This window comes from Elephas maximus, chromosome 25 (genome assembly GCF_024166365.1).
Source record: "Elephas maximus indicus isolate mEleMax1 chromosome 25, mEleMax1 primary haplotype, whole genome shotgun sequence".
Lineage (NCBI taxonomy): Eukaryota > Metazoa > Chordata > Mammalia > Proboscidea > Elephantidae > Elephas > Elephas maximus.
The window spans coordinates 36,585,887-36,604,353 of record NC_064843.1 but is presented as its reverse complement, the minus strand read 5'-3'; the positions used below and the strand labels follow the sequence as shown (position 1 = coordinate 36,604,353).

At 46.8% G+C, this 18,467-nt stretch overlaps 1 protein-coding gene across 1 annotated transcript; it reads right to left on the bottom strand.

Moving 5' to 3' along the window:
• SUN5 (Sad1 and UNC84 domain containing 5) lies at positions 1-16,997 on the bottom strand. The gene is made up of 13 exons (XM_049869752.1): positions 16,912-16,997; positions 15,152-15,210; positions 14,893-14,964; positions 13,696-13,762; positions 12,857-12,918; positions 9,424-9,473; positions 8,092-8,126; positions 7,208-7,316; positions 4,942-5,020; positions 3,736-3,851; positions 1,798-1,965; positions 1,208-1,294; positions 1-132 (listed from the first exon to the last, which is right to left on the bottom strand). Exons 1-13 carry the CDS (start codon positions 16,995-16,997, stop codon positions 1-3), a joined length of 1,122 nt encoding a protein of 373 aa, XP_049725709.1.
• Between the last annotated feature and the right edge of the window lie 1,470 nt (positions 16,998-18,467).

The window sequence follows — 18,467 nt, the reverse complement described above, 5'->3', positions numbered from 1 at the left end:
CTAGTCAGGTTCATCTCCGGGTGGGGCCACAGAGCCGTGGATGCGCACTCGGTACAGGCAAGTGAAGCGTGGGTTCCCCCAGTTGCTGGAGATCTTGACTTTGACGGCACCAAAGGGCCGGGCAGGCTGGTTCTGGAAGAGAGAGTCCCAGATATTGGGGCTGCTTGCCCACAGGCTGCTGGCCAGAGGGGCCCTCCCATTTCACAGGTGAGAAACTGAGGCCCAAAGAGGGAAATCGACTGTCCAAGGCCATACAGCATGTTGATACTCAGGGGCTGAGATAGAAGGTCTCAAGACTGGAAGAACAGATGTCCTGTGGTTGGTAAAATGTCCCAGGAGTGGGGCCCTGCCATGGATGTGCTGTGGGGCCCTGGGCAAACTACTGCCCCCTCCTGGGCCTCAGTTTCTCCCTTTATGAGATGGGAATGGTAATCTGCTTCCCAGGGTTGCTGTGAGCATGATACAAGATCTCAGTCTAGGAGACTTACCAGCACCTCCCCTTTCTGCCTCTCAGGAGGAGGTGAAGCCTGTGTTTATTATACGACCTGCTCAGTGGGAAGGAGGGAGGCCCTTGGCCTATGAGATCTCTCTGGATGCTCTCAACCACCCAGGGAATTACAGAAAGGGAGACTGAGGCCCAGAGAGGAAGGGGATGGCCCAACATCACACAGAATTTGTGGTTGGGCTAGGATTTGTCAGCCTGACTCCCAAGCCTGGACACTCACTCCATCGAGCCTCCCAGCCATTCCAGCAGCCTCCCCTCTGATCCTACTTCTATCCCCAACTCTCTTCGTCCAAACCATGGCGGCACGTGGGGAAACAGGTTGCCAATGCAGTTGAAGTAGGCGCTGATTATAAAGCCTCCCAGTATTGAGACTCTAAGTTTGCAGCCACCAATCCCAGCTCCGAGGGGCCCCTCCTGCTCAACATCTGCTGCCCCTGGGAGGGAATGCAGTCAGTGGGCTCCTGGGCAGAGCAGAGAAAATGGGGGGCTGTCAGAGGCTGCACAGCTCTCCCTGGGGTCCTGCTCTTAGCGCTGGACCCCGAATCCATCTCTCTGAGCCTCAATTTCTCTGTCTGTCAAGTGGGTTTATAATGATTATGCCCCTCCCAGAGCTGTTGGAGGATGAAGTGAGGACCCTGGGTAAAGGCCTAAATATATTGTGCATTCAATAGGTGCTCAGTATGGGCAACTTTTCCCAGGTACCTGCAGCGGGAACATCTGAATAATATTTTCTGGCTGGAACTGGAACGCACCCAGAAACACTTCCTCCTTGGGGGTGCCTTCCATGCCCTGTGGAGCGAGACCAAGGAGAAGGGGCTGGATAAGGCAGGGCCATCAGAGGCTTTCTCCCCTCTCCAGTCAAGACTTGCACACCTCCCAAGATGGGGAGCTCCCTACCACTGCAGCACTGAGTGATGGATAGGAAAGAGCACTGGGCTGGGAGTCAGAGGGGTGAGGATCTACTTCTAACTCTGCATTGACTTGTGGGATTTGGGGGCGTTCCCTGACCTGTCTCTGGACTTCAGTTTCTTTGTCAGTAAAATGGGGATTTAATGGTACCTGAAGGCTCTTCTGGCTTTGAAAAACTTGGGTCAAAGTTGAGCAGCTGTTTATCCCCTATCCTCAGAAGCTGAGATCTGGCCCCACCCTGGCCATTCCCAGCCTTCACAAAGCCTCAGCCACGCCCTCTAGCCTGCGCGAGCTGTGGAAATGGTGTTCACCCTCCCGCCCGGAATGCCACCACGATGACGCTATGCCTTTAGCGAAGCCTCACGCCCCGCCGGCGTGCTCACATAGATGACGAAGTCCTTGGGGGCCGTGTCCAGGCTCCCCGACAGGGAGATAGTCTTGGGGATGTGCTGCAGCGTGAGGTTGGACAGGTAGATCTTCTGGGCCAGTCGAATGGTCACTTGGCCGCGGTCACCCGTGAAGGCCCAGCAGTTGCCAGGTGTCATGTTGGGCTACAAGGGGCAGGCGCAAGGGCAAGTGGGGGCCATACTGGGTGGGCGAGGAAGTGTGGCTCACCCACCCTAGCTCCCTTAGAGCTCCCTGGCTCTCCTGGTTGAGCTGTATCCTTCCTGTCTATGAAGCTTGGCTACAGCCCTACCCCCACCCAGGGAGCTTCTCTGATTGCCTGCGGCAAGGATGAGCCTTTCCCCAGCCCAGTGCAGGGAGGGCAGGGCCTGCTCGGGCCTCCCAGCCTCCAGCCTCTCCCCTTTGGCCTCCATTCGTTCATTGGTTTGCTTATTCATTCATTCCTCCCATCATTCTTTTTATGGTCTCACAACCACCCTAGAATGTAGGTGCCACTGTATCCCTGTTTTACAGATGAGGAAGCTGAGAAACAGGAGGGAAATGACTTGTCCAGAGCTATGCAGAGCTGGGCGTGCAACCCAGGCAGCTTGACCCTGGAGCTGGCCTTGAACCACTACAACCCCTGACCCCAAAAGAGGAAACAGAGGCCCGGAGAGGGGAAGAGTTTTGGCTGAAATCACACAGCAAGAGCGTTCTTCCAGCAGTTCTGAGGGTCTCAGAGACAGAGACAGAGCGTAGATGGTCCTCACCTGGAACAGAAGATGCTAGATGGGGGTGTAGGGCCTGTGGGTGTCAAGGAAGTCCTCCTGGAGGAGCCCAGACCGAGGGAAAGCTGGAAAGGTGGGGGGGGGGGGGGCGGGGAAGGGTATTCCAAACAGGGAACAGCATGTGTAAGGCCCTGTGCTGAGTTGGGTCTGATAATGTGGGGACTGAAAGGAGCATGGTCAGGCTGGAGGGTGGAGATGGACCAAGGGACAGAGTCCTGCTGGGCCGGCCCTTTTCTCGGCTCCAAACCTGCCTGAAGCCAGCACTTTGCCCCAGTCGTGGCTCTACCACCGCCATACTTGCTGCCATGCCATGCAGCCTTTGCCTGCTGTTTCTCTGCCCGGCATGCCCGTGGTTCCTCCTCTCTGCCTGACAACTCCTGCTATCTTTGGCCACCTCCATCAGGAAGACTTTCAGACCCTGCCGACAAGTCTGCTGCTCCAGCCCCTGACCAAGACTGCTGTGATCTTGGCATTCCCAGAGGGTGGGGCCCACAGACAAGCCACCTGTAGCCTTAGGGTCATCCAGAACGGGCTGCTAGGATGATACACTCAGTAGTGTTTGCTGAATGAATGTCCTTGCTCTGTGACCTGGGCAAGCCCCTTCCCCTTTCTTGCCTCAGTTTCCTCATCTGTGAGGTAGGATTCCGAAGGAAAGAAAAGCTTAGGTTTGAATCCTGGCTCTGTCACTAACAGTGACCAGCTGTGTGGCTGCAGCTCCTTTGAGCCTCAGTCTCCTGCTCTGAAAAATGGGGATATCAGGGCTCACCCTCCAGGGTGGTTCTGAAGGTTCCCCAACCCTTATTTTCAGGGGCTGGATAGTGGGGCACCTACCAGTGCCAAAGCAGACTGTCCCTGCCCTCCCTCGCTCCTACTCTAGGCTCTCCTCTCGCAACCGCCCCTGCCCTGTTCCCACCCCGTCCCTGCCCCCATCCTGTCAATTGCCCCCTCCCTCTGCTCCCCACCCTTGGCCTCTCCCTGCTTCCTTGCTCCTACCCCACCCCAACCCACCCCAGGCCCCTGGCCCCTGGCCGCCATTCCCCACCCAACCCCTGCTTTCAGCTCCTGTCCCTGGACCCTGCTCCTGACCACATCCCTGCCCCCGTCCCTGCATCCTGCCCCTCTCCTATTGTCTCCTGCCACTGCCCCTGCCTGGAGGATCACGTCCGGGGGCTGTGCATAGTTCCACAGTCGGATCCAGTTCCAGTAGGAGCGAGCCTTGTTGTGGTTATATGTGGCTGATGTATGCTCAAAGTCGATGGTGGCCCCTGCATGGGAGATGTTGGGGGTGGGGGTCCTCAGGTGAGCAGCTCCCAGCCCCAGCCCGCCTCCAACTTCTGCCTGGTGGAGGACAGCCCCATAGATGGAGCACTCACTATGTGCCAAGCAAGCAATGGACCAATCACTGACCCTTTCTGGGCCTTAGTGTTCTCCTCTGGGAAATGGGAATAATAATATTTCCAACAATAGTAGTAGTAACAGGGTTGTTATGACGTTGAAATGGGTTAACACACCAAAATGCTCTTCCAGCAGGGCCTGATGCAGAGTAAACACTTACTGTCTGATGGCCTCATTCCTGTTATTATGGCTCTGATTATGCCCACTTTTCAGAAGGGGAAACTATGGCCCTGAGAGGTTAAGTGAGGCTCGGGGTTACTCAGGGGTTGGGTTAATGCCCTTTGACCCCACTTATGAGTGAGCTTGGGTCATTGGTGCCATCTAGCCGGGGTGCCCTTCACTCCAGCCTGGTCCACTCCACTGCCCCTGTAGCCCAGTTCACCGCCCATGTCTCCCCTCATTCTCTCTGCGGTGCCTCACAGAGGCCTCTTTCCCATCTGTCCCCTCTGTGTGGAACGTTTTTCCCTCCTCACCCATCGGGTCTGAACCCAAATGTCTCCTGCCCAGGGCCTGTCTAGTCCAGCCACCTGCTTTAATTTTCCTGACACTGATTCCCAATGTTATTTGGCCTGTGTTGGTTTGTTTAAATGGTTGGCCTCCTCTATCCCCAAGGGCAAGGACAGCTCTGTCCTCTTTACCTCTGTGTCCCCAGCACCCAGCACACACGGCCTGGCACACAGCAAGGCTAGGTTTGGAGAAAAGTGGGTGGGCAAAGAAGTGGGCCAAGAGGCAAGGGCAGCGTTGAGGGGCTGGCGATTGGTGCTTCCTGCCCCCCTCCCCCAGGCCTTATAGGAGAAAACAGACAACTAGCAAGAAAACCAGATGGGGAGCAGAGGTTGACTCTGAGGATGAACTTCCCAGCAACAGAGGGAGTATGTGAGAAACACCAGACCAGAAATGAAACCCACCCTCTGAAGAGTTTCTGAGGAAACTTGAGGCAGGCAGACAGGGGTCACTTACCTATAGACTTGAGAGCAAAGTCTGGCTTTTCAATGTAATCGCCTTGTATCATCTTCATTATTTTCTGGGCCATCCTTTGCTGAGAAGGCAGAAAACACAAGCTGTACACTGGTGTGTTTTTACAGATTAAGGCCCATATGTATATGTTCACACCAGGTGACAGGTGGCTAGTAAGAAAACCTCTCCTCCCTAAATGCTTGCTTCAGCCTGTACAAGCCCATGAGCTGGTTCACACAGAGACTACACAGTCGCTGTACTGGAGGAAGCCCAAGCCATTGACTCTCCATTTTCGCTACCCACCAGGTTTACATTTACCTCCACCATCAAAAGGTATCACAGGCTCTGGAGTCACACAGACCTTTACTGCTATGGGGCCTTGGGCAAGTTACTGCCCCCTCTGAGTCTTGATTTTCTTATCTGTAAAATGGGGATCATAATAATTTCTACCTCCCAGGGCTGCTGTGAAGATTAGAAATAGGGCTTATGAAGCCTGTACTATGTGCCAGGAGTATCATCAGATTCAAGTATGCTCACTCTTATTCCCAAACAGCAATTCTGGGAGGTAGATAATATCATTATCTTCATTTAAAATATGATAAGGCATGAAGAGGTAACTTGTCCAAGGCCACACAGCTGAAAAGAGACAGAGCCAGGCAGTTTTGTTCCAGAGTTCAGGCTCTTAACCACTACACTCTACTGCAAGATAAAAACTGCAAAGTCCTTAGTACAGTGCCTGTACATAGTAGGCACTCAATAAATACTGTACTCATTATCTGTTGATGTGGAGTTGATTCCAACTCATAGTGACCCTACAGGACTGAGCAGAACTGCCCCATAGGGTTTCCAAAGCTGTAAACTTTACGGAAGCAATAAATGCCAGCTATGATTTTTATTAGGCTCTTCACGGCTGTGACAAGATTGTATTGTCCCAAAATGGACACAGCAAGATCTTCCATTCCTCATGCTCTTCTTTCAATGTGACTTTGACACTCTTCCCAATGAACAGTGGGGTCTAAGTGCCCGCCCCCTCAGTCCGGTTGAACCTGTGACTATGGTGGAAGTGATGTGATGTAACTTCTGAAGCTAAGTCATAAAATGTGATGCAGTGCTGCCAGGTTCTCTTGAGGCATTCACTCTTGGAACTTGGCTACCATGTTGTGAGGAAGCCCAGGCCACGTGGGGAGGCCACATATAGGTGCTTTGGGCAGTAGTCCTAACTGATCTGCCTCAAAAACAAACACTAAAAAATTACTAGACATAAAGAAGCAAGATAATATGATTTATAACTAAGTGAAAGACAGACAATAGAAGTCCGTAGATGATCCAGATATTGGAGTTGTCAGAAATGGACCTTAAAATAACTAAGATTAATGTGTTAAATAAAATAAGAAAAATATTGACAACAAATTAAATGATGTAATTTTACCATATATCTAAAATCTATGGAAAAGAATCATCTGTATATTCTGGAACTAAACAATGTAATATCTGAAATTAAGAACTAAATGGATGTGTTGAATAGCAGATTGGACAGAGCAGAATAGAGAATTATTAGTGAACCTGAAGAAAGGTCAATAGAAAATACCAAAACTTAAGCACATAGAGAAAACAAACAACAACAACAACAACTCACAGATAATAGCATAGAAATCACGTGGAACATACACAAAAGCTCTAATATACAGGTAATTGGAGTCCCAGAGGGAGAGGAGAGAGATAATGGAAAGAAGCAATATATTAAGAGATAATAGCTGTGAAATTTCCAAAACAATTGAAAGACATCAACACATGGATGCAATAAGCATTAAACCCCTAAAACAGGTTAAATATAGAACATTGGAGACAAAAATTATTTTCTACAAGCTTCCAGGGATGAAAAAAAAAATAGACCATACTCAAAGGACCAATAATGAGTGACATCTGAATTCTAAACAGCAACAGTAGAAACTTGAATACAATGGTGCACTTCTTTAAAAATTCTGCGAGAAAACTATTTCCTACCTAGAATTCTATAAAAAAAAAAACCCAGTCAAAATATCTATCAACCAAGTGCAAAGGTAGAATGAAGGTGTTTCAAGCATGCGAGTTATAAAAAAATAAATGTACCTTCTCTTTAACTCTTTTCCGGGAAGTTATTGGGGGGATGCGCTTCACGAAAATGAGGGAGAAATCAAGAAAAAAAATAACTTTGGATATTGGAAACAGGGACTCAAACAAAGGGAGAAGTTAGGTGCTGGGGGGGGGGCAAAAAAGGCCATTATCTTACCTCGTCTGACATGGCTTCCACCTCCTGGAGCTTGGCAATGAGCTGGTTCATGCTACCTCGGAGGTCCTTGATTTCCCCAGTGTGATGTCGCACTTTCTCCTGGTATATCCTTCCCAGGAAGGAGTGAGAACACGGACTGAATGAGTTGTGATGCTTTTATTGTCACCTTTGGCTTCTCCTTTTGCCAGTCAGCTCTTCAAGAACTAACATTATATTCTGTCACTGTTTGGGTTCATCCCTAGACCCACCCAGCAGATTTTTATCTTCAAAACATTGTTCATGGTCTTCCTCGCGCCTCGAACGTCTTTAAGGCCAGCTCAATCCTTCCAAATATTCCTGAGTATTCTGTCTGCAATTAAGGATTCTGCCACCAGGTGGTGTGTTGTTGGTTGAGCATTGCTGAGCATTGACTATGGGCTAGGAATTACTGAAACATTTTACATCTTCTTTAATGCCCATAATTACTCAGAGAAAGGTGAGAGTAATGCCCCATCTCATAAATGAGGAGTCTAAGGCCCAGAGGAAACCCTGGTGGCATAATGGTTAAGAGCTATGGCTGCTAACCAAAAGGTTGGCAGTTCAAATCCACCAGGCACTCCTGGGAAACCGTATGGGGCAGTTCTACTCTGTCCTATAGGGTCTCCACAAGTTGGAATCGACTCGACTGCAATGAGCATTTTTTTGGTAAGACCCAGAAAGGTGAAGTGAATTGCATAAGATTAAAAAAAAAAAAAAAAAGATTAGCCAGGTAGAAATTGTGGAGCTGGGATTTGAATTGGGTTTATCTGGCTGTAGAACCCATATTCTTGGCTAATACATCCCAGATCCTTACTCTAACTCTGGTTTTTGGATGGTAATGAGACCACTCAGCAGGTTCCTCTTACCTCAAGCTCTGTAGTGGACCATTTGGATTGTCATCCTAGTGGGGTGTTGAGGAAAGCAAGAGATCTCTTTTCAGATGGCCTAATCTGGGCCCAATGGAGCTTCAACCAACCATTCTCCCACAGCCATGAATCCATCCAACCATTAACGTCCCATATACTCTCCCATATATGCATCCATCCATCCATCCACCCATCCATCTACCCATCCTTTCATCCATCCATCTACCTATTCATCCATCGAAATTCAAATTTACCCCCCTTATCCATCCATCCACTCTCCCCCATCCATCCATACATTTATCCTATCATCCATCCACCCTCATCCATTTCTCCATCTGTCCATCCATCCATCCAGGCATACACCCTCTCCCATCCATCTATCCTACCATCTATTCATCCTTCACCATCCATCCATTCTCTCATCATCTAAGCACCCTCTCTTTCATTCACTTTCTCATCAATTCACTCTCATTCATCTATTCATCAACGCTCCCATCCATTTCCTCTATATCCCTCCATCCATCACATCCCCTCTCCCATTCAACCATCCATCCATCAATCCATCCATTTATCCACCCACCTATTCTCCCTACATTCACACTCCCATCTGGCCATAGTCACCAGACATTAATTAATGAAAACCCTGTGCCTGGCCCTAAGTTGAACTTTCCTGGGACAAATCAGACTTGGCTCCTGCCTTCAAGGAACTGCCAGTCTAGTTGGGGACAACCATCATCACAGAAAATAGCATGTGTGATTACAGAAAATTGTGGTAGGAGTGAGGGGAATGTGACCACTTCTACCTGGGTGCTGCTGGAGGAGGTGACATTTTAGCTGGACCTTGAAAGATGTGAAGGAATTCATCAGGTGGAGAAAAGGAGAGGGAGGGACAGGCCCCTCAGATTGTCTCTCCCTATAGATCTTCTAAGACATTTTGCTGTCCTCAGACAGGGAACTCTGGCCACTGATTTCCTCCTCCTTTCTCTTTAGAAACCACAGAGCACATGGTTCCATCTTGTTTGAGCACAAAAACAAACTACCTTGAGCAAAGAGAGAAATATTTGCCCTGTCCTCAACATCCCACATTAGGTGAGGGACTTTGGAAAGGAGAAATGGGTCAGCTCTGGGGGTGGGTGACAGGAGAAAGGAATATTATTGCATCTTGTCCTTGAAATTCAGTTTTTGGCAGAAAAGATGGGGCTCCAAGGTGCGCGACATGTCAAAGGTGGAGGTTTAGAGCGGAGTTCAGATGTGGTAAGAACGAGGGGAGCCATGGACGTGACATTGGCTGGTTGGGGTGGAACCAGTTAGTGGTGGGGCTTGAACACTCACCTGCCAGACTTCCATTTTTGACGGTAAGTGCATAGAACACACCCAGAATCCTGTGGGGCCATGAGGATGAGAATGAGCTATTTAGCATGGAAAGTTAAGAGCCTAGGCCCTGGAGTTAAGACGTTTGAGTTCAAATCCCAGCTTTGCCGCTTACTAGTATTGCGCATCTTTTGGGAATTTACTTAATTTCCCTGTATCTCAGTTCCCACGTTTGTAAAATGGTAATAACAGTAATATCCACTTCGTTATTGAATGGAATCATGTATGTAAAGTGTCTGTCTCACATTAACCAAGCTATGAATATCTCTCCTCATCCCCCATCCTATCCCAACCGTGTCTCCTTGCATTTCATGACCTCTGTGGTGGCTGAGATTCCACCATTTGAGCCACTGTTTAAAACCTTTTAAAACTTATTTGTTGTTTATGATAAAAACACTAAACAAAGTAGAAATAGAAGGGAATTTCTTCAACCTGATAAAGGTCATCTACAAAAAAACCTATAACCAACATCATACTTAATGGTGAAAGATTGAATCCTTTCTCCAAAGATCAAGAACAAGACAAAGATGTCTGCTTTTATCATTTTCTATATAATGTACTGAAAGTCCTGTTGTTGTTGTTGTTAGGTGCTGTCAAGTCAGTTTCGACTCATGGTGACCCCATGTGACAGAGCAGAACTGCCCATAGGGTTTTCTAGGCTTTAACCTTTATGGGAACAGATCACCAGGTCTTTCTCTCGTGGAGCATCTGGGTGAGTATGAGCCATCAACCTTTCAGTTAGCAGCCGAGCACTTAACCTTCATACTACCAGGACTCCTTCTGGAGGTCCTAGCCAGGTTGGTTAGTCAGGAAAAAGAAATAAATGCACCCAGATTGGACAGGAAGGAGTAAAACTGTCTTTACTTGCAGATAACATGATGTTGTATTTATAATTCTAAGGCGTATGTATATATATATACATACACATACAAAGCCTCAACAATTAGAATAAATGAGTTCAACAAGGTTGCCGTAAACAAGATCAATATACAAAAATCAACTGTATTCTGTACGCTAGCAATAATCAATCTGAAAATGAAATAAAAAAATTTAGTTTACTTATAGCATCAAAAAATACTTAGAGTAAATTTAACAAAAAGGTAAGAAACTTGTACTCTGAAAACTACAAACATCACTGAAAGAAATTAATGAAGAAATACAGATAACTATCAACAATAGATGGACATTCCATGTTTATGGGTTGGAAGACTCAATATTGTTCCGATGGCCAAGTTTTCCAAATTGGTCTACAGGTTCAATGCAATTCCTATAAAAAATCTTAGTTGTCTTCTTTGCAGAAATTGACAGCAAAACTTATATGGGAATGCAAGGGACCCAGACTAGGTAAAACAATCTTGGAAAAGAAATTTGGAGGACTCATACTTCCAATTTCAAAACTTACTACAAAGCTATAGTAATTGAAACAGTGGTACCAGCATAAAGATAGACAGGTAGATGAATGGAATAGAACTGAAAGTCCAGAAATAAACTGAAACATCTACGGTCAATTGATTTTTGACAAGTGTGCCAAAGCAATTCAATGTGGGAAAGAATAGTCTTTCCAATAAATAGTGCTGGGACAACTGGATACCAACATGCAAAAGAGTGACTTGGACCCTACCTCACACCATGCACAAAAATTAACCCACAATTGATCATAAACCTAAATGTAAGAGCTAAAACTATAAAACTGTAGAAGAAAACATAAGGCTAAATCTTTGTGACCTTGGGCTAGGCAATGGCTTTTTCAGATAAACACAATCAATTAAAAAAAAAAATAAAGTGAATTGTATCAAAATTAAAAACTTTTGTGCTTTAAAGGACACAGTCAAGAAGGTAAAAAGATAATCCATAGAATGGGAGAAAATATTGGCAAATCATATCTCTGATAAGGAATTTGCATGCAGAATAAAGAACTCTTACAAGTCAATAATAAAAAGAAATATAACCCAATTAAAATTGGGAAAAGGATCTGAATAGAGCTTTCTCCAAAGATGGCCACTAAGCACACAAAAAGATGCTGAGCATCATTAGACATTAGGGAAATGTGAATAAAAACCACAATGAGATATTACTTCACACCTGTTAGAATGGTTGTAATAGCAAAGATACTAACAAATGTTGATGAGGATGTGGAGAAACTGGAACCTTCTTACATTGCTGGTGGGAATGTAAAAATTGGCAATTCCTCAAATAGTTAAACAGAATTACCATGTGACCCAGCAATTTTGCTCCTAGTTATGTATCCAAGAGAACTGAAAATGTATTTCCACACAAAAACTTACACGAAAAATGCATAGCAGTATTATTCATAATAACCAAAAAGTGGGAACAACCCAAATATCTACCAACTGATGAATGAATTAACAAAAAGCGGTATATCCATAAAATGGGCTGGTTTTGCCACGAAAAGGAATGAAATACTGACACAAGTTATGGCATGAATGAACCTTGAAAACATTATGCTAAATAAAAGAAGTCAGGCATAAAAGACGACATCGTTTAATTCCATTTTTTGAAATGTTCAGAAAAGGCGGGATAGAGACAGAGATTAGGTTAGTGGTTGCCTAAGTCTGAAGGGAGCGGGGAATGGGGAATGGTTGCTAGGGGCTGGGGGAGGTGTTTCTTTTTTGGTGCTGTGAAAATATTCCGGAACTTGACAGTGGTGATGGATGTACACCTCGTGAATATACTAAAAACTACTGAATTGTACACTTTAAAAAGGTTAACTTTATGGTATGTGAATTATGTCTCAATAAAGCTGTTAGTTAAAAAAAAAATCTATTTGTTGAGTTAAAGCAGAAACGTTTTCTGGGACTCACTGTTCATTATCCTATACGGAGCAGATCGCCTCCCCACCCCCAACCCAAGGCCAGGAAATTTGAAAGGAGGCGGAAGGAGATTCCTTTGCTTGAAATAGCAAAGCTGTGAGGTGGAGGGTGGTGGTGGTGTCTGGAAAGATGCCAGAAAGTGAGGATAATAATTATTATAACATAATTTGGGAAGGGAGCCCTGGTGGTGCAGTGGTTAGGAGCTCGGCTGCTAACCAAAATGTCGGCAGTTCCAATCCACCAGCTGCTCCTTGGAAATCCTGTGGGTTGCTATGAGTCTGAATCGACTCGACAGCAATGGGTTTTGTTTTTTTTTGTTTGGGGAGAGCTCTACAGTTTTCCAAACACTTTTTAGTTTTCAAAAAATGTTCTTGGTTATCATCTCACTTAATCTGCAGAGCAACACCCATTAGACAGATGGGGAAACTAAGGCTCATAGAGGAGCAGTGTATTGCCCAGTGTCACATAACTAGTTAGTGCTAGAGCCCTCCATGGACTGGGCCCAACCCAAGGGCACCCCCCTCAGTCCTTGACCTGGGCCTGGGCAAGCCCTGGGGACGCACCGAACATACAGAGGACCAGAATGCCTGTTTTCTCAAGGAGCTTCTGGAAGAACAGCTTGCATCTGGAAGGCAGAGAAGCATTGGTCAGGGGGATGCAGGGGTTTGCACAGGTGGACAAGTCATGGCCTGGCCCTCGCCCCTTTTCCACCCTGAAAAGCAGGTATCTTTCTGGGCAGTGACACCTTCTGTGGCTCCCCAGTGCCCCAGAGGAAAGAAAGCTCATACTCTAGCATTTTAGGCCATCAGAGATCAACTCATGGTGTTCACCGTTCTCCTTCTCACACCTTCTCCATTGATGAGCTATTTGTCCCTTTCCTTCTTTTCTCCCTGGTGAACTCATCTTTTAGGGGTCAGCTCAAACGCCCCTTCCTCCTCGCACTCCCGGATTGGCACTGTGAAGTTTCGGCATCTGCCTCTCTCACCCGGCTGGGAGTTTATGAGTGGTGAGGGCCATGGGATAAGCATTCAGGAAATGGTTAAAATTTAAACTTTAAATGAATAAATGAGGTGGACAACTCTGCAGGAATTCAGAGGGATTTACATAAGCAGGAATGATAAAGAGAAAGAATGGGAGGGGAATTCCAGGCAAGAAGAACAGTGTGTGCAAATGTGTGGGATGGGAATGCAAATGGTGTATCCAAAGGGCAGGAGAGAAAGAATGGGGCAGGATTATAGAGAGCTACAGGCTAAGGAGCTGGAACAATGGGGGCCACAATGGGTTCTGGGGTGGGGGAACCTGATGAAGGCCAAGGGGAGGTCTAAATCAATGAGGGAGCTGCCATGGTCACCAGCTACCTGTTTCCAGCCCCCATCACCCTCCTTCACCTGCCCCTGCTTACCTGCAGGTGTTGAACAGCACTCGTTGGGCCCGAGTCCTCAGGAAACAGGCCAGGCAGGTCAACCAGGCTGTCGAGGGGACAGGAGAGTGGTAAGCAGCAGCTCTCTCATCCTCATCTCCATGCGAGAACTCGCTAACTGTCCTGGGCTTGGAGGAAGATCCTAGAGGTGGGAACCCCACCCCCCCTCCCCGACTTGCTGGTTGAGCCCAGGAAAGTCCTTTGCTCCACTTATGGGTAAGTGCCAGTGTACAATCAGCACAGGTCCTATAGGTGAGCAATACCTGCAGCTGGCAGTTAATAGATAATTAATAGCGACTTAGGAGCAGGAAAGTCTGGGCTGTGCTAATGCCCATTTCCTCCGATACTAAGAGCTTCTTAAGGGTAGGCTTCTTGTCTGGCTCATCCCTGGATGCCCAGAATTGCCCAGTGTGGGGTCAGAAAAGGTAGGCATTCAGGGTTATTTGTTGAAAGATTGGATAGATGGAAGAATGGAAGGGAGATTGGCTGTATGGATGGATGGGGTGTAGATGGATGGATGGGTAGGTGGGAGGATGCATGGATGGATGGCAGAAAGGATGAGAGAATGGCTGGATGACTGGCTTGAAGGATGAATGAATAAGAGAATGGATGAGAGGATGGGAGAATGAGGGGATGGATGGATGCATAAATGAAAGGATGGGTTGATGACTGGAGGAATGCGTGTATTAATAGATAAAGGTATGAGTGAACTGATGGATGACCCAGTGGACAGATGGATGAACTAATTGGATGCATGGACATTTCAACAGAAGGGTAGATGGTTGGATAAATGACTGAATGGATGAGTAAATGGATTGGTGGGTGGAGAGTGTGGAAGTAGAACATACCTCTGAAGTGAGAGTGAGTTGCATCCAATCATTCCCATGCCTTCACCTTTGCCTCCTGGCCCCATGGCCAGACTGAAGGCAGAGTAAGGAGGGCTGGCAATTAATTCCTCCTCTAATCAGCCAATCTCCCACCTACTCCCTCTCTCCAAACACCAAAGAAATCCTAGCTGGAATGACATCTCTGATGGAGAGACCCTCAGAGCCCAACTCTCTCTATCACCCCAGCATAGACCTTACCCCCGCCCCCCCATCAAGGCCAGCCTGGCCTGAGGTTGGACCCTCTCTCCAGGCCCATATAAATGGCCAAGGGGGCGCTTCAGAATATACTTACATAAAAATCCCAGCATGCACTGAGTCAGGCCCGGGGCACTGATATGGGCAGGCAACAGAAAGGTGTCAGGATCTGTGGAAACCGGAAAGCCTTTCATGTCACTGCAAGCCTCAGGGACATGGTGCTTGCAGAGACCTGAGGTGCAGCCTAGAGTTTGGTGCAAGCAACCCTTCCCTTCTACTCCCTCTTTTGTTGAGTGACCCCAGGCTGCCCACCTGACTCTCAAGACCTTAGCTATCCCGTCCCTCTCCCTGCTCACTTGTGTTTGGTAAGGGTTCCTCTGTTATCCTGCAGGTGTTTCGGCCTCGTTGGGTGGTCCTGGGGATGACAAGATTCACAATCACACTTTAAGAGTTACAAGGCAAGTCGGCAGGGGGTGGGTGGCAAGTGGGTTGGTATCCCCATGTTTCAGATGGAGAGACTGAGTTGCAGAAAGATTTGCCCAAGACCACTAGTCTTTGGGTGGTCAGAACCTGAGGCACACCCAGGTCTGGCTGACCTCAAATCCATCCAGGTCTTTTATGAAGAAAGGGCACAGTAAACTGACTTGGTTTACTGTTACAGTCACAGCTGTTTGTCACCCAAAAGCCACCATCTCCTCTTGTTAGCAGAAGCCTGATTTTGTTGCCTTGTCCACTCCTATACCCTATGTAATTTTAGACAACTCTGATTGGTCTGAACTATTGTAGTACTCCCAAGTATGGAACTTGGGGAAAGTTTTTCTCATTGCTTAAAAGAGATCTACGAGAAGCAATGTCCACTTTCTTTCCACCCTGTGCAGCCATGTTTCAATGTGACACCTGGAACTGCAGTCGCCCTCTTGTGGCCATGAGAGGAGGCTCAACACAAAGAGCAAGAAGATGGTAGGAAACTGGGTCTTGGATGGCTTTGTGGAACTCTAGAACCCCCGTACTCTGGAGCCACCCACAGCTCAGGAGCACTTGGTATGTGAGATAACAACTTTTCTTTATTTTTTAAGGCAATAGTCTCCAAATAGAGCCCTGGTGGCACAGTGGTTAAGAGCTACGACTGCTAACCAAAAGGTCAGCAGTTTGAATCCACCAAGCTGCTCCTTGGAAACCCTATTGGGCAGTTCTACTGTGTCCCATAGGGTCACCGTGAGTCAGAATTGACTCGATGGCAACAGGTTTGATATTTTTTTTTAATTTTTATTGTGCTTTAAGTGAAAGTTTATGAATCAAGTCAGTCTCTCACACAAAAACTTATATACACCTTGCTACGTACTCCTAATTGGTCTCCCCTTAATGAGACAACCCTCTCCCTCCCTCCACTCTCTCTTTTCGTGTCCATTTCACCAGCTTCTGACCCCCTCTACCTCTGCCCTCCAGGGAGGAGATGACAACATAGTCTCAAGGTCCACCTGATCCAAGAATGATTTTTTTTTTGTCTCTTAACATTTCTATTATACCTCCAATGTATTTACATTTATGTATTAAGAATTATATATATGCCCCACTGTGATAATATATTATTTACCCTTCCCAAATACACAAATTTATTTTCACATTCCCAAGGAATATGCATTAAAAGAGGATGAACTAGAAAGACATACTTTGAAGTTCTAATAATGTCTTCCCTCACCTCAGTGTATTGTTTTGTATACTCCTTGGGATATGCACCCCTTTTTTAGGGCCCAGAGGTAGGCATCATTTTAAGTTAGAATTTCTGTCACTTGCAACCAGAGGCCTCCTGACAGATACTAGACTGTGAGCTCCATGAGGCAAGGAGCATGTCCATGTGGTGCACACTGTGGTCTCAGTGCCCTGAGTACTGCCCAGCACATAGTAGGTGCTCAACAAACATATGCTAGAAGGGTGACTGCTCTGCTGTTTTTTAGCCAGAAGACTTTGAGACAGTCACTGTCAAACCTCTGTGACCTCAGTCGCTGCATCCGTAAAATGCAGCTAATAGTGCCTGCTCGCCTCCAAGGAGAGGAGAGAGAGGCAGCATTTTGTAGACTGTAAAGGACTGGGCTATGGGAGGGGCTGCTGTCCTCACCTTCTGGGCCTGGCATCCCTGGCACCGTGGGCCAGGTCTTCGGGTAAGACACCCGGGTCCCCGGGGCTCCTTGAGGACCGTGGCATTGATTTCCTTCTCTAGGATTGGGGAACGGAGGAGGGGGTTCTCTGGGTGTTGGTGAGGAAGAAGTGGCTGCTGATGCTGCCTCTGAGGCGCCTCTGGAAGGTGCCATGTGGCATCTGCCTCGGGCGTGTGGGGCTGTTGGCACTGTGACCTCACAGAGCAGGTGGGTGGGGACCCTGGACCAGCCTCCAGCTTGGTCCTGGAACCTTTTCTTGGAGGAAGTCATTGTGACCAGCCTTCTTTTTTTTAAACCTTTTTTTTTTTTTTAATTGTGGTAAAATACAAACAGTATAAAACTTGCCAATAGTAACGTTTAGTACATTTACATTGTTGTGCAGCCATCAGAATTATGTAGTTCTAGAACGTTTTCAGCACTTCATAGTAAACCCCATACCCGTTAAACCGCCACCCGCCTCTTCCCCTCTCCCCAGGCCCTATCCAGTTCCTGTGGAGTAGATTCCGACTCATAGCGACCTCATGTGTATCAAAGTACAACTGCACTCCCTAAGACTTTCAATCGCTGGTGTTTCAGAAGTAGATCACTAGGCCCTTCTTCTGAGACATCTCTGGGTGGACTTGAACCAACCTTGCAGCTAACAGAGAGCATGTTGACTGTTTACAATACTCAGGGACCCCATTAGTCGTTAGGGCAAGTGGTTTGTGATCAGTGGCTAACCTAAAGGTTGGCGGTTCCAGACCATCCAGCAGCTCTTTGGAAGAAAGGCCAGGTGAACTACTTCATAAAGATTACAGTCAGGAAAACCTTATGGAGTTCTACTCATGGGGTGTTGCCATGAGTCAAAATCGACTTGACAGCTAAGGGTTGTTCTTTTTAGGTTGTATGTGAATGCATTTTATAATGCCAAGCTTCTTACAAACTTGTGGACTGTTTTGCATATGACAGAATAATGTTCTCATGTTGTTGTTTTAATAAAGAGTTCTACTTTTTACTGAGGAAAAATAAAAGCATATACAAACGGGAAATGTCCAGTGAAGTTTTTCCTGTTAGCTTTGCTTAGCTATATGATCGTGAAGCTAAAATGAAACCACTTTTGTCCCCTGGTGGCAGCTGCCCAAGTGGCAGGCTAAGTGTCTATACCCGCTGCCATTGAATAATGCCCCCCCCCAAGAGGTCTACATATTAATTTCTGAAACATGTGAATATGTTAGGTTACATGACAAAGGGAAATAAAAGCTGCAGATGGAGCTAAGGTTGCTAACTATCTCACCTTAAAAGAGGGAGATAATCATACTGGAAATATACATTGAATGGGCCCAATGTAATCACAAAGGTCTTTTTAAGTAAAAGAGGGAGGCAGAAGACAGAAAGTCAGAGAGATGCAACCATGAGAAGGACTTGGCTTGACATTGCTGGCTTTGAAAATGGAGGCATGAAGCCACAATGTAAGGAATGTTGAATGGCCCTTAGAAGCCAGAAAAGGCAAAGAAATGAATTCTTCCCTAGAGCCTCC

Coding starts and splice junctions, on each gene's coding strand:
- SUN5 (XM_049869752.1), bottom strand. CDS start 16,997: ATGCCACGGTCCTCAAGGAGCCCCGGGGACCCGGGTGTCTTACCCGAA. Junction 12,919..13,695: donor GTGCTGTTCAACACCTGCAG/GTAAGCAGGGGC, acceptor TCTGCCTTCCAG/ATGCAAGCTGTTCTTCCAGA. Junction 9,474..12,856: donor TCTGGTCCTCTGTATGTTCG/GTGCGTCCCCAG, acceptor ATGGCCCCACAG/GATTCTGGGTGTGTTCTATG.